The 11,934-nt window shown below is 56.4% G+C and overlaps 1 protein-coding gene across 13 annotated transcripts; it reads right to left on the reverse strand.

The window, feature by feature from the left end:
• Window positions 1,001-11,792, reverse strand: RUSC1 (RUN and SH3 domain containing 1). 13 transcript variants are annotated; one of them, XM_013997003.2, is made up of 12 exons: window positions 11,584-11,792; window positions 9,449-10,900; window positions 8,763-9,173; window positions 8,000-8,167; window positions 7,645-7,743; window positions 7,399-7,481; window positions 7,106-7,280; window positions 6,927-7,032; window positions 6,697-6,743; window positions 5,482-6,031; window positions 4,010-4,138; window positions 1,001-1,725 (listed from the first exon to the last, which is right to left on the reverse strand). In XM_013997003.2, the coding sequence occupies exons 2-12, from the start codon at window positions 10,812-10,814 to the stop codon at window positions 1,557-1,559; spliced, it is 3,303 nt and encodes a 1,100-aa protein (XP_013852457.1). In that variant the 5' UTR covers window positions 10,815-10,900; window positions 11,584-11,792; the 3' UTR covers window positions 1,001-1,556. The 13 variants fall into 13 exon arrangements, with proteins under 13 accessions (XP_013852457.1, XP_013852458.1, XP_013852461.1 ...); XM_013997004.2 differs by having other exon boundaries at window positions 1,004-1,725; window positions 7,405-7,481; XM_013997007.2 differs by lacking the exon at window positions 8,000-8,167 and having other exon boundaries at window positions 1,004-1,725.

Below are 11,934 nucleotides of genomic sequence, written 5' to 3' on the forward strand. Positions count from 1 at the left end.
TGCTGTGAACTGTGGTGTAGGTCACAGATGCAGCTTGGATCCCAAGTTGCTGTGGCTGTGGTGTAGGCCAGCAGTTATAGCTAGCTCCGATTCGATCCCTAGCCTGGGAACCTCCATATGCCATGGGTACGGCCCTTAAAAAGAAAAAAAAAAATGTGTCCCTTCTTGGAGTTCCCACTGTAGCACAATGGGTTAAGAATCCGACTGCAGGAGTTCCAACATGGCGCAGTGGTTAACAAATCCGACTAGGAACGATGAGGTTTCGGGTTCAGTCCCTGCTCTTGCTCAGTGAGTTGACGATCCAGCATTGCCATGAGCCTGTGGTGTGGGTTGCAGACGCAGCTCAGATCCCGAGTTGCTGTGGCTCTGGTGTAGGCCGGCGGCTACAGCTCCCGTTTGACCCCTAGCCTGGGAACCTCCATATGCCGTGGGAACGGCCCAAGAAATAGCAAAAAGACCAAAAAAAAAAAAAAAAAAAGAATCTGACTGCAGCAGCTCAGGTCGCTGCAGAGATGGTGGTTCAGTTCCCAGGCTGGCAAGTATGTTAAGGACCCGGCGTTGCCATAGCTGTGGCCTAGGTCAAAACTGCGACTCAGATTCAATCCCTGACCTGGGAACTTCCATATGCCCCAGATGTGGCCATAAAAAAAATTTTTTTTTAATGTGTCCCTTCTTTAAATCCTTTAATCCTTCCCATCACCTCTGATATAAATCTGATGCCTATAATTTTAAGGACTAAGTCTTCCAACTTTCCCGTATCTACTCGGCCTCCTACCACATCAGTCTCACCACGTAAGGAAATCCAGTCTCAAACCAGAGAGGCACTTCTGAGAGTCTGGCACAATCAGGAGTTACTTCGCAATTCCTCAGGCAACAATAAGAACTGGACCTGGGTTAAGAAGGAAGCATCTCCCTTGGGCTCCCCCTTAGAGGGCCTCCCTCCCTCTCTCCCTCCCTCCCTCCCCTACGGCCTGTATCCTGAAACCAACAGTGACAGACACACTCAACTCCCATTCTTTATTGGGACAAAGGAGGAAAGAGGCAGACCAACACCACAGGCCCACCCACCAGGGGTGTCCAAACTTCAGCACCTAGTATAGCATGAGTACATCATAAATACAGGCAACATGGGGTGGGTGAAGTGGGGGAAGTTTCCATACGCAGGAAGAAGACTAGAGGCCCTTCTGGTCTTGGGACTGAGGCATATACGGTACTGGCATAGTCTACTTACAGATGAAGAAGATAGAGGAAGGTTAGAGTTCCATTTTGCAGATAGGAAGAGAGAGATTCCCTTATGCATACTGGAAAGAGGAAAGATTGCATGGAGGGAAATTCCTTTTTATATATTTGGAAGAAGAGCAGATTTCACATTATAAATGGGCATGGGAGGGAAGAAGGAAAGTTTATTTTACACGGCAGAAATGGACGTGGGAGGAAAGTGTCATTTTGCAGACGGGGAAAGTGCTTCAGGGATGATCAGATTACGTGGGTGAGTGTTCATTCCATTCCCAGGTGACAGGAAGGAGAGAGTTGCAGGAAAGGAAAAGGTCCTGGGCCTAGAGAACAAGGGATGTGTACCCCACAGGCACTAGCCCCTCCACTCCGTCCCTTCCACAGCGGAGCCAGTCCTCATCCACAGTGGCGATGACACGCAGCACTTCCCCACGCCGGAAGCTCAGCTGGTCAGGTCCCGCAGCAGTGTGGTCACAGAGAGCCCGGACCGCCCTGTGAGGAGCGGGGAGGAGATGCTGGGATGAAGTAAGGCAGGGGTGCCCAGCTGTCCCACCCTCCCCTTCCCTCTGTGTGCTGTGTCCCTATTGGTTCAGCTCAGTGGACACTGACAGGACTCTGGAAGAGACATGGGGACCGTCTACCAACATGGTGATTGTATTTAGGGCCCCCGCCCTCTCCTGAGCGCCAAACCTACTCTTAAGCTGCTTATTTGACATGATTTGCACCATTCTTCTTTGCTTCAAGTTCAACATATGCAAACTAAATGGCAACCCTCCAAACCAGTCCCTCCTCCCGTGTCCCCTGTTGTAAACAGCACCACCTTCCGTCCAGTTAGTTGCTCTTGGCAAAAAAACAGAGTGTCTCAGTCTCTACATCCACTTCATCACCAAAACCTGTTTGGGGAGTTCCCGTCGTGGCGCAGTGGTTAACGAATCCGACTAGGAACCATGAGGTTGCGGGTTCGGTCCCTGACCTTGCTCAGTGGGTTAACGATCTGGCATTGCCGTGAGCTGTGGTGTAGGTTGCAGGCACGGCTCGGATCCCGCGTTGCTGTGTCTCTGGCATAGGCCGGTGGCTACAGCTCCGATTCAACCCCTAGCCTGGGAACCTCCATATGCCGCGGGAGCGGCCCAAGAAATAGCAACAACAACAAAAAGACAAAAAAAAAAAAAAAAAAAAAGATTTGATTTCTCCACTTACTATTTGAAGGAAAAAAAAAAAAAAAAACAAAAAACCTGTTTGGTGTTTGTATCTTCCACTACCCCATTGATCTGTCTCTTCAGTTCCACAGCTGTTAACCTAGTTTAGGCCTCTGTCCTTTCTCTGGACCACTGCATCTAATCCACCTAGTCTGCCTGAATCTTGACTGGCCTCTCCAGCTCCATTCTCCAGACATCAGTCAGAGATCCTTCTAAAATATAAGCAAGCATCTCATCCCCAGGCTTAAGACCCTTCAACAGCTCCCACTGCCTCAGAGTGATGTCCAGGTTCCTTAACTGGCCTTAATGAAGCCTCCAACCTCCCCATCCCTGCTGCCAGCATCCTCCACTCCAGCCACAACTAATCACGTACTAATAGTTCCTCACTCACCACCACAAAGGGCCTCTCCACCTTTGCACCCTATTCCTTCTGCCAGATGCACATGCCGCACCTTCCCTGAGTCCCCACCCTGGGGAGGAAGCCCTGTCTATTGGCCCTAAAGGACTCGGGTCTTCCTTTCCTAGAGTATTTATCACACAGAAATGTAACTGCTTGTTGGTTTGGTTTTTTGTTTGTTTGTTTTTTGTATTTTTAGGGCTGCACCCGCAGAATCCGGAGGTTCCCAGGCTAGGGGTCGAATAGAAGCTACAATTGCCAGCCTACACCACAGCTCACAGCAACGCCGGATCCTTAACCCACTGAGCGAGGCCAGGGATGGAACCCACAACCTCATGGATACTAGTCAGATTCGTTTCCACTGCACCATGACAGGAGCTCCCTGTAACTGCTTGTTTATTCATTGATATCCACACTGGACTACAAGCTCCTTAAGGGCAGAGTCTCCAACAGGTTTTCCTTTCTTTTCCCTCGCCCAGCATCATGCTTAGCACATAGTAAGTATCTGAAAAGTACTTGAACAGAAAAATCAAGAAGCCTAATTCAATGGATTGAGAGAACCCAAGAGAAGCCAGACCCTGAAGTCAATGCAGCTCCTGGTGCCAAATTAGAAGTTCCCACTAAAGGGAAGCACAGTTCCCCAGTGACACAAGTGGGTACATTCTTATATACATATAGTAGTAAAAGTTACCACTAACTGGATACTTTCTGTGTGTCAAATGCTTTTATGAAACTATACAAATTGTTATTTATGTAATTTCTAAGTAACTTCATAATTACTAAATTATTGTTTAGTCTTAACAATAACCAATAACCACAACCAAAATATCGATCATCCTCTTTTTTGTTGGCCAAGCCAGTAGCACGCAGAAGTTCCCAGGCCAGGGATCGAACCCACACCATAGCAGCGACCCAAGCAGCGACCCAGTGACAACACCAGTTCCTTAACCCGCTACGCCACAAGGGAATTCCTAAGTTATCCTCTTTTAACAGAGAAAGAAACTAAGTTTCAGAGAAATTAGTGTCACACCAATAATAAACAGCAAAGATGTAACGCAAACCAAGCACTGTCTGACTTTATAGCCCCAGGCCTTTTACGCCACCTTCCATCCACTCTGCGAAGACAGGAAAACACACATAGGTAACACACATGCACACCAGCGCTTCCCCCAACCCTTACCTATGGGTCTGCGCCATGCTGGGTGCTGAGGCCTTAAGCTCCTCTGGAGAAGAATGGGTCTCGGGAGGTGCCCCCCACTTCATCAGAGCCAACATACTCACTGTCGGGGGCAGCCAGCTGGATGGTCTCCTGGAGGAAAGGATACAGGGTCACAGGTCACCCCATCTCCAGAAGAAGATCCCAAGTCCCCAGGGAGGGAGGAAGAGGCTAAGGGACCTGACTGGTTCCAAAGAGGTCAGGAGTGTGTCACTGCTGAGGGCAGAGTGGCAGTTGTGGCATACAGTTATCTTTAGGGTAATTAGGGAGGTGACAACAAAGGGCTATAACACCAAAAGCCATAAAGGGACCTGTGCAACTAGCAGGCTTCGAGAAATCCAAAGGGTCGCTAGAGCACCTGAAGCCAGGAAAGAGCCACCAGTGGTCAAACCCGAGAGCAGGAGTCAGAAATTTTTTTTTTTCTCCTTTTTTTCTAATGGGCCAGAAAGTAAATATTTTGGGCTTTGAGGGCCAAGAGGCAAAATAGACATTCTGTATGTAGTTATATAACTTTTAAAACTTCACCACTTAAGGATGTAACCATTGGGAGTTCCCATTGTGGCATAGCGGAAACAATCCAACTAACATCCATGAGGACACAGGCTCCATCCTTTGCCTTGCTCAGTGGGTTAAGGATCGGGCATTGCCATGAGCTGTGGTGTAGGTTGCAGACACAGCTCAGATCCTGAGTGGCTGTGGCGTAGTAGGCTCCAATTTGACCCCTAGCCTGGGAACCTCCGTAAGCTACGGGAGCAGCCCTAGAAATGGCAGAAAGAAAGAAAAGAAAGAAAGAAAGGAAGGAAGGAAGAAGAGAGGGGAGGATGGAGGGAGGGAGGAAGAAAGGAAAGAAAAGAGAGAAGAGAGAGAGAAAGAGAAAGAGAGAGAGAGAGAGAAAGAGAGAAAGAAATGAAAGAGAGAAAGAAAGAAAGAAAGAGAGAAAGAAAGAAAGAAAAGAAAGAAAGAAAGGAAGGAAGGAAGGAAGGAAGGAAGGAAAAGAAAAGAAAAGAAAAGAAAAGAAAGAAAGAAAGAAAGAAAGAAAAGAAGTTCCTGTTGTGGCACAGTGGTTAACGAATCCGACTAGGAACCATGAGGTTGCGGTTTCAGTCCCTGCCCTTGCTCAGTGGGTTGACGATCCGGCGTTGCCGTGAGCTGTGGTGTAGATTGCAGACGCGGCTCGGATCCTGCGTTGCTGTGGCTCTGGTGTAGGCCGGCAGCTACAGCTCCAATTGGACCCCTAGCCTGGGAACCTCCATATGCCATGGGAGGGGCCCAAGAAATGGCAAAAAGACCAAAAAAAAAAGTTTAAAAAAAAAAAAAGAAACCATTTTTAGCTCATAGCTGTAGAAAAGTAGATTGTCCCATCAAGTTTTAAATTGGGATGACAGGGGGCTCTGAGGGGGGTCAGAGATCATGGAGGGGACCAGGGACTCCATTACCTGGATTTGGGGGCTCCACTCTCAGTTTCTGCGAGGCCCCCAGGCACTCCAAAGAGTCTCCCCAGCCATACGCCTCTGCCTGGTGTTGCTTCCTCTGTGGGCAGGGACCTCTCCTGTGCAACCTCGGCTGCAGTCCCGTGACGCCTGGATCCCCACCGGGGAAGAGGGAAGCCCTCGGTGCCACCAGAGGCGTAGACCCGGGAGGCCTGGGTCAGCTGCTCCCACCAGCTGCCTGGGGTGGGAGGGCTTGAGGGGGCTGAAGGCCCTGGAGGGGTCTGCCCGGAAGCCCCCTTGAGGCTCTGCGCCAGCCGACCCCCCCAGTGCAGCATGGCTTGCACAGTCTGCTGCAAGGCTGGGGGCGAACTTGAGGGGGCAGGGGCCTGAGGCGGGCCCAGGGGCAGGTGGTGATGGTGCTCAAAGAGCAGATCCAGGTGGAAGGTGAGCACCGACAGTGGCTGCAGCAGGAGTAGCAGCTCTGTGGATAAGGAGGGGCAGCCACTCCGGGCCAGGGAGAAGAATCCGGTGGGCAGGTACAGGAGGGACAGCAGGCCTGGGGAAAGCAGGCTAACATCAGCCCCTTGTCCCAGAGGCCTCCCTGCATCAACCCACCCATCAGCAGACCTCCCCCGCAAGCCTTACTCTATGCTGGGACAGGGGGGCAGGGGGTGCAGGGCTGCCACATCCCTACCCCTGCAGACAGCCCGGAGAGGGAGACACACCTAGAACCTGTGGTGGCAGATACATAAGCAACAAAAAGGAGGACTTGAGGGCCGTGGGAGCAACCCCACAGGTTGCCGGGTAGGGGTAAGTTAGTCTAGACTCTGGTGGGGGTGGAGCCTCACTGAAGAAGGACCCAAAGGATGAATGAAAGTTAAGGAAGAGGCACAAGGGGCAGGGAGCCCAGCTCTGGGTGGAAGGACAGCAAAAGGAGGGCCTGGGGCAGGACGATAAGGAAAGGAGACTGTCCCAGGACCAGGGAATGCCCCAGCCCTGAAGGCGGGGGAAGAAGGCAGAGGCCAGATAACCCAGGCTTTGGAGGTTACAGTGAGCATGTGGGTGGTTCCTCCTATGGGTAAGGGGACTGACTCCCTGTAAGAGGTTAAAGTAGAACAGTAATAAGATCATTCTAGCATTGGAGGAACTCACAGAACAGATCCCTTTCCCTCCCACCCACCCAGCCCAGCAACCCCACCCTGTGGGCCTTGAGCCTCTGACCTGCATCTTCCTGGAGACTGGAAAACCACACCTCCAGCTGCTTCGTGCTGGGGAGAGAGGAGGGAGAAGTTCAGGGGCGGGGAGGACTCCAGCCCCCTGTGGGTACAGGATGGGAGAGGAGATTGAAAGCAGGCCTTCTCTGAAGACACAAGGATCCACCATAGGTCCCACTCATGACACCCCTGCAGTCCCCAGGCTATGGGAGGGGTGCCAGGAAGGCGGCCACTCACTTGAGGAGGCCCAGGATGAAGGCATGGAAGCGGCTCCGGCTGCTTCTCAGCGGGGCCAGGCGGCTGACCTGGCTGTACAGTGTCCCCAGGGAACGGGTGCTGGAGGCTGAGGACACACGACACTGTCAGCCAGGCCCCAAGCCCTGCCCTCTGCCCTGTCCCACATCCTCCCGCTTCACCTGGCTTCACAGAGGCCTCCACCACGCTCCAGGGGCTGCTCCTACGCTGCCCAGTGATGAGGTCCTTCTGGAAAGGCTTCAGCCCATCGGCCACCAGGGCATGGAGAGCTGGACAGAGGGTAGTCAGCACCAGGTGCCCCACATCTGGGCTCAGACGGCTGTCCCCCAACTGGGCCTGGAGGCAGCACAATGGGCAAGGGGTCTAGAGATACCTTCTCCCCGCCAATTGCTCCTATGCCCTCAGACCTACATCCATCCCCCACCCCCAACCTCCACCCCTTCCCCACAGACACCTTCACCTTCTGAACCAAGTTCCGGGCGGCCCCAAAGTGCGAGATGATTTTATCCACTGAAGCACTGACAGCTATCAGGAGACCTGGGTCGGGGGAAGGGACAAAGCATCAAAGACCCCTGCTCTCCCCAGGCAACCCCGAGGGATGGTAAGAGGCGGGTTTATGACATTTGACCCTGAGAGAGGGAAGACTTAAGTGAGGAGAAGTTGATTCCCAAGCCAGGGGTCAAAAGTCAGGGCATCCTACCTTTTTTCTGCTCCTGCAGCTGGCCAGTCCCACTCTGGGCTTCTGCCATCCACAGTCGCTGGGCCCCGGGGACACCGGCGAATGACCAGGAACTACGGACTGGGGTGAGGAAAGAAGAATGCAGTGACACTTACCGGGGGTTACCCCAAGGGCTCCAGGCTTCTGCCTGGGTCACCTCCTGCAGATCTGCAGCGTCCTTGCCCCTGAGGTCTTGGGAAAGGGGGCGCAGGACCGGGCGGAGCCCGAGGCAGCTCCACCTGGGCTCGCAGAGTGAAATCCTGCACCTCTCTCAGTACTGCCACCCTGCTCCCCGCCTCCCGGTTCCCATTTCCCTTCCTCTCGGCTCAGCTCCCACCTCCTCGATCCCGGAAGTCCGGGAATGGGACAGCCACGCTCACCTCCCGCCTGCCAGGCTGGGCCCGTGAGGCGGGAGATGACAGGGCCAGGGAAGGGAGGCGCAGCCCTGTGCCCGCCGCCCAGGCCCCGGTCAGGCCCGCGGGGACCCAGGGAGCACGTGGGGAGCCTGGACCAATGAAAAGACAGACAGACGGGAATGGGAGGAGAGACAGAAGGAGAGGAGACCCAAGGATTGGGAGACCAGAAGGCGCCGGAAAGGGGAAACCCGGGTCCTGCGCCAGCATCTCGCCGGAGGGCTGGCCCCGAGGGGAAAAGAGTGACCAGAACCCCTTTGGCCTTATAAGCTCCGCGAACTTCACCCTCCACCCTTCCCGAATAAGGTGGGGGTCAGGCTGGTACTCCCCTGGCCAGGGAATTCCACTGGAACCCAAGGTTCCTAACAATGAACTTGCTGGGACCCCCTTAAACTGAGTACGGAAGCTGGCGAAGCCCGCGTCCACTATGCCCGGGCCTAGGGGGAGAGGGGCCAGGCCACGCAGCGGGGGAGAGCAGCAACCTTCGCCCAGCACAGGGAGCCAGCAGGGCCAGACTCCCCAGGACCAATGAACTTGGAATCCGCCCAGGTTGAAGGGCGACACCCAGCCGGGTTACCCCGGAAAAAACTAAAGCAGAGATCTGGGTGAGGGTGGGTGGGGCTTTGGAGTGGGTGGGGCAGCCCTGCTGGAGGCGTGGCTCGCAGGGCTGGCCCGGGTCCATCTTACGTAGCCTGGGCGGAGGCGGTGGGCTCCTGGTCCAGCGAGGGGCCTTCGGCGGACGAGGTGGCGGTGGCAGCGGGGGGGCGGGTACCTGGCGGGTTGGGGAAGCCGCGGCGGGGAAGGTGCTACTTCTGGGAAAAAGCGGGGACAGCAGCAGTGCCAGCTCAGGGCTGGCGAGGCAGGGCAGGGCCCCCCGAGCCGGAGGCGAATAGGCGCCCACCGGGGACAGGCGGACAGGCAGTAGCTGCTCCTCTGGGGGACTCGGCGCCCCCAATAACCGCAGCCCAGAGCCAGGCCAGCCAGCCAGAGGGGCCAGGAGCAGAGACCCAGCTGCGGCTGCGCCCCCACCCTCCAACAGGGGGCGCCCGTCAGCCGAGAACCGGAAAACCAGGGGCTGAGGGAGCAGGGGGTAACTGGCTGCAGGCGGGATTGGCGGGGCAGGTGCAGAGGGAAAGGAGGCCAGCGGAATGGGCAGCCAGGCAAGGAGGGGCGGGAGAAAGAGGGAGCAAAGAGTTAGTCCCGTAACCCAAGGACCCACCCAGTTTCCCTTTCCCGGAGCGCTCCCTGGTAGAAGGGGACGGGGAGGATGGGTGACACAGAACGGAAGGGAGACGGGGGCGGGGTTGGAAGGTTTGGAGGCGTGGGCGAGGTGGAAGCCCAGCCCTCTCTCGATGCCTCCCGCGGCCTCTTACCCTCTAGGCCGGCTTGCGCGCCAGGCTCCTCGGGCTCCTTCGCGGCTGGGGCCTCCTCGCCAACTGCGGGACTGCCCGCCCTGCCCTCCTCGGTCTGCCCCTCTGCTATGGGCTGCAACCCAGGTCGGTTCTTCTTCCTCCGGGGAGGCACCGGTGGAGGTGGGGGCCGGGGCGGGACCAAGGCCCAGCCAGGAGGGGGGTCTCGGGGTGGGACTGGTGGGGGCGGGGCCCGGTTTCGCGACCGGAGTTCCTTGAAGGTGGTGACTTCCCGGGGAGGTGCCGGGGAGCCCCCCAGCGACCCTGTGGGGGGCAGCTCCGTGTCCGGCGAGAAAACAATGAGCCAGTCACTGCGGTCTTTCTTGGCTTGCGGCACCAGGGGCAGCCCTGGGCCCCGTTTGCGCTTCTGGGCCAGCTCGTGGAAGGACGTGATTGTCCGGTGGGGCACCGGCTCCTCGCTGACGTCACTTCTCCATCCCCCATCAATTTTCCCTGCATCTGTTTTCGAGCCCAGATCAGTTATTCCTGCGTTAGTTTTCCAACCGGAGTCGAATTTTCCAGGTTCAGCTTTCCAATTAGTGTTAGTATTCCCATTGACTCTCCAACCAGAGTTATTGTTCTCAGTGATTTTCCAGCCAGCTTCTGTGTTCTCGGTGTCAATTTTCCAAATGGGGTTGATTTTCCAACTGGGTTCAGTTTTCCCAGCATCGATTTTCCCATCATCACCTTCTGGGAGGTCAGGGGTAGAGAGGTCCTGCTCCCCACCCTCGTCTTCTTCCTCTAGCCCTGGGGAAGGGAGGTCCTGGCAGGTGGTCAGGGCATTGCAGTTGGAGTCCAGGCTAGGGCCGGTTGGAGAGGAAGTTCCGGAGCAGGAATCCGGAGAGCAACAAAAGCTGTCTGGAGAGCAAGCGCCTGTGCCGGCGGAGGCCAGTGGAGAGCCTTGCTCCAGGGGGACGATGCTGGGCTGAGGGTGGACATCCTCATTGCCAGGGAGCTCCCTGGAGTAGACTGAGATGGGGGACTCATCCGGGCTAAAATCTGAGCAGGAGCTGAGAGAGGAGGAGCAGCCTGGGTCCGAGGGAGAGGCAGCCCCCTCTTCTTCCTGTGCTGGGACCTGCCGGTTTTCTAGGCCTGGCCCGTGCTCCTGGCAGCATCGGCAGGGCACGGCTGGGCTGTTGGAATTGGCGTCCACCAGGGTCCCGCTGCAAGGCCCTCGGCTCTCCTTACCCCCGGTGTCCCCTGGGGGAGGGGATGTGCTCAAGGGCCCCTCTCGTAGCTCCGGACGGCGGGACAAGTGCAGGCCCAGAGAGACATGCTGGAGGTGGATGTGGTTGAGGTTGCAGAGTAAAGCCCTCTGAGGGGACAGCATGGTGCCGGCGGCGACGGGGTAGCCTCTAGAGAATGAGGAGGCTCAGGCCTCTCACATCCACCTACCTGGCAACAGCAGACGCAGACCTAGAAGACAGGGATGGTGAAACCAGCAGTGAGGGTGCGGGCCGCAGGAAGGACGCTGAGGTGACTGATGGCTGGAGCAGGCCTGGAAAGGCGCCTTAAACAATATTTAGATGAGATGCAAACAGACATCAACTGGCCATTAGCATCCGCTGCAGTGTTTGCAGGTGGAGTCGACTGTAACCTCCTGGGAATGGGGCGGGACGGGTTAGAGAATGCGGCTGCGTTCTCAGTCTCCTTGGAGGTGCAGGGGCTTGTAAAAGGATGGGGCCAGGCTGAGAATGGCCCCGGGATCCACTCTACTGCAATCTGGCCCTGCCCCCAGAATGCCCCTCACTCCCAGAAGGGGCCGAGAGGCCCCGCCCAGATGCTCTGAAATGAGAGGGGGAGGCGCGTCTGGCTGGTTAATGCAGGAAAGGGGCGGGCGTGGGGGGAAGGACGAAGCAGCCATCAGCATGTCAACGCAGCCTGGCAGGTCGGCCCGCATAGAACCCGGGCTCCAGCCCACAGCAGCTGTGCACCTTCATCCAGCTCCGAGAACCTGCATGTCTTTCCATTCTCTCTGCAGTTGTCTCCATCGTCCAGCTACCACCCCGCCCCTTGTCTATTCATTTTTCACTGCTCCCCCTCTCCTGCCCCACCCCACGTGCCCTATCCCTCCAGCCACACCCAAAGGCCATCCTCACCAGGGTCCTCCTGCAACCGCTCCGCAGCGGCGTCGGGGATCCTCTGTGGCTCCCACGGACCCCGCCCAGCCCACACAGACTGGAGGGGAGGGGCGCTGGCACAACCGGCCAGCGCTGCGCAGCCGCGCCCCTTCACGCATGGGCGGGGCGTGACCGAGACCCAGCCCCCAGCGCTTGACGTCTTGCCCGGCACCCACCCAGGCCCAGGTCGACTGCTTTTGAGGGCTTTGAGCATTCGATCCCGGGCAGATCCTAAAGCCAAAGCCCACAGTCCCGGTTTCCACGCAGCTACCCTCCACCCTGCCTATTCTGGACACAGCTGCGCCCCTGGCTGGCAAAAAAACAGGAACG

This window comes from Sus scrofa, chromosome 4, assembly GCF_000003025.6.
Source record: "Sus scrofa isolate TJ Tabasco breed Duroc chromosome 4, Sscrofa11.1, whole genome shotgun sequence".
Taxonomy (NCBI): domain Eukaryota; kingdom Metazoa; phylum Chordata; class Mammalia; order Artiodactyla; family Suidae; genus Sus; species Sus scrofa.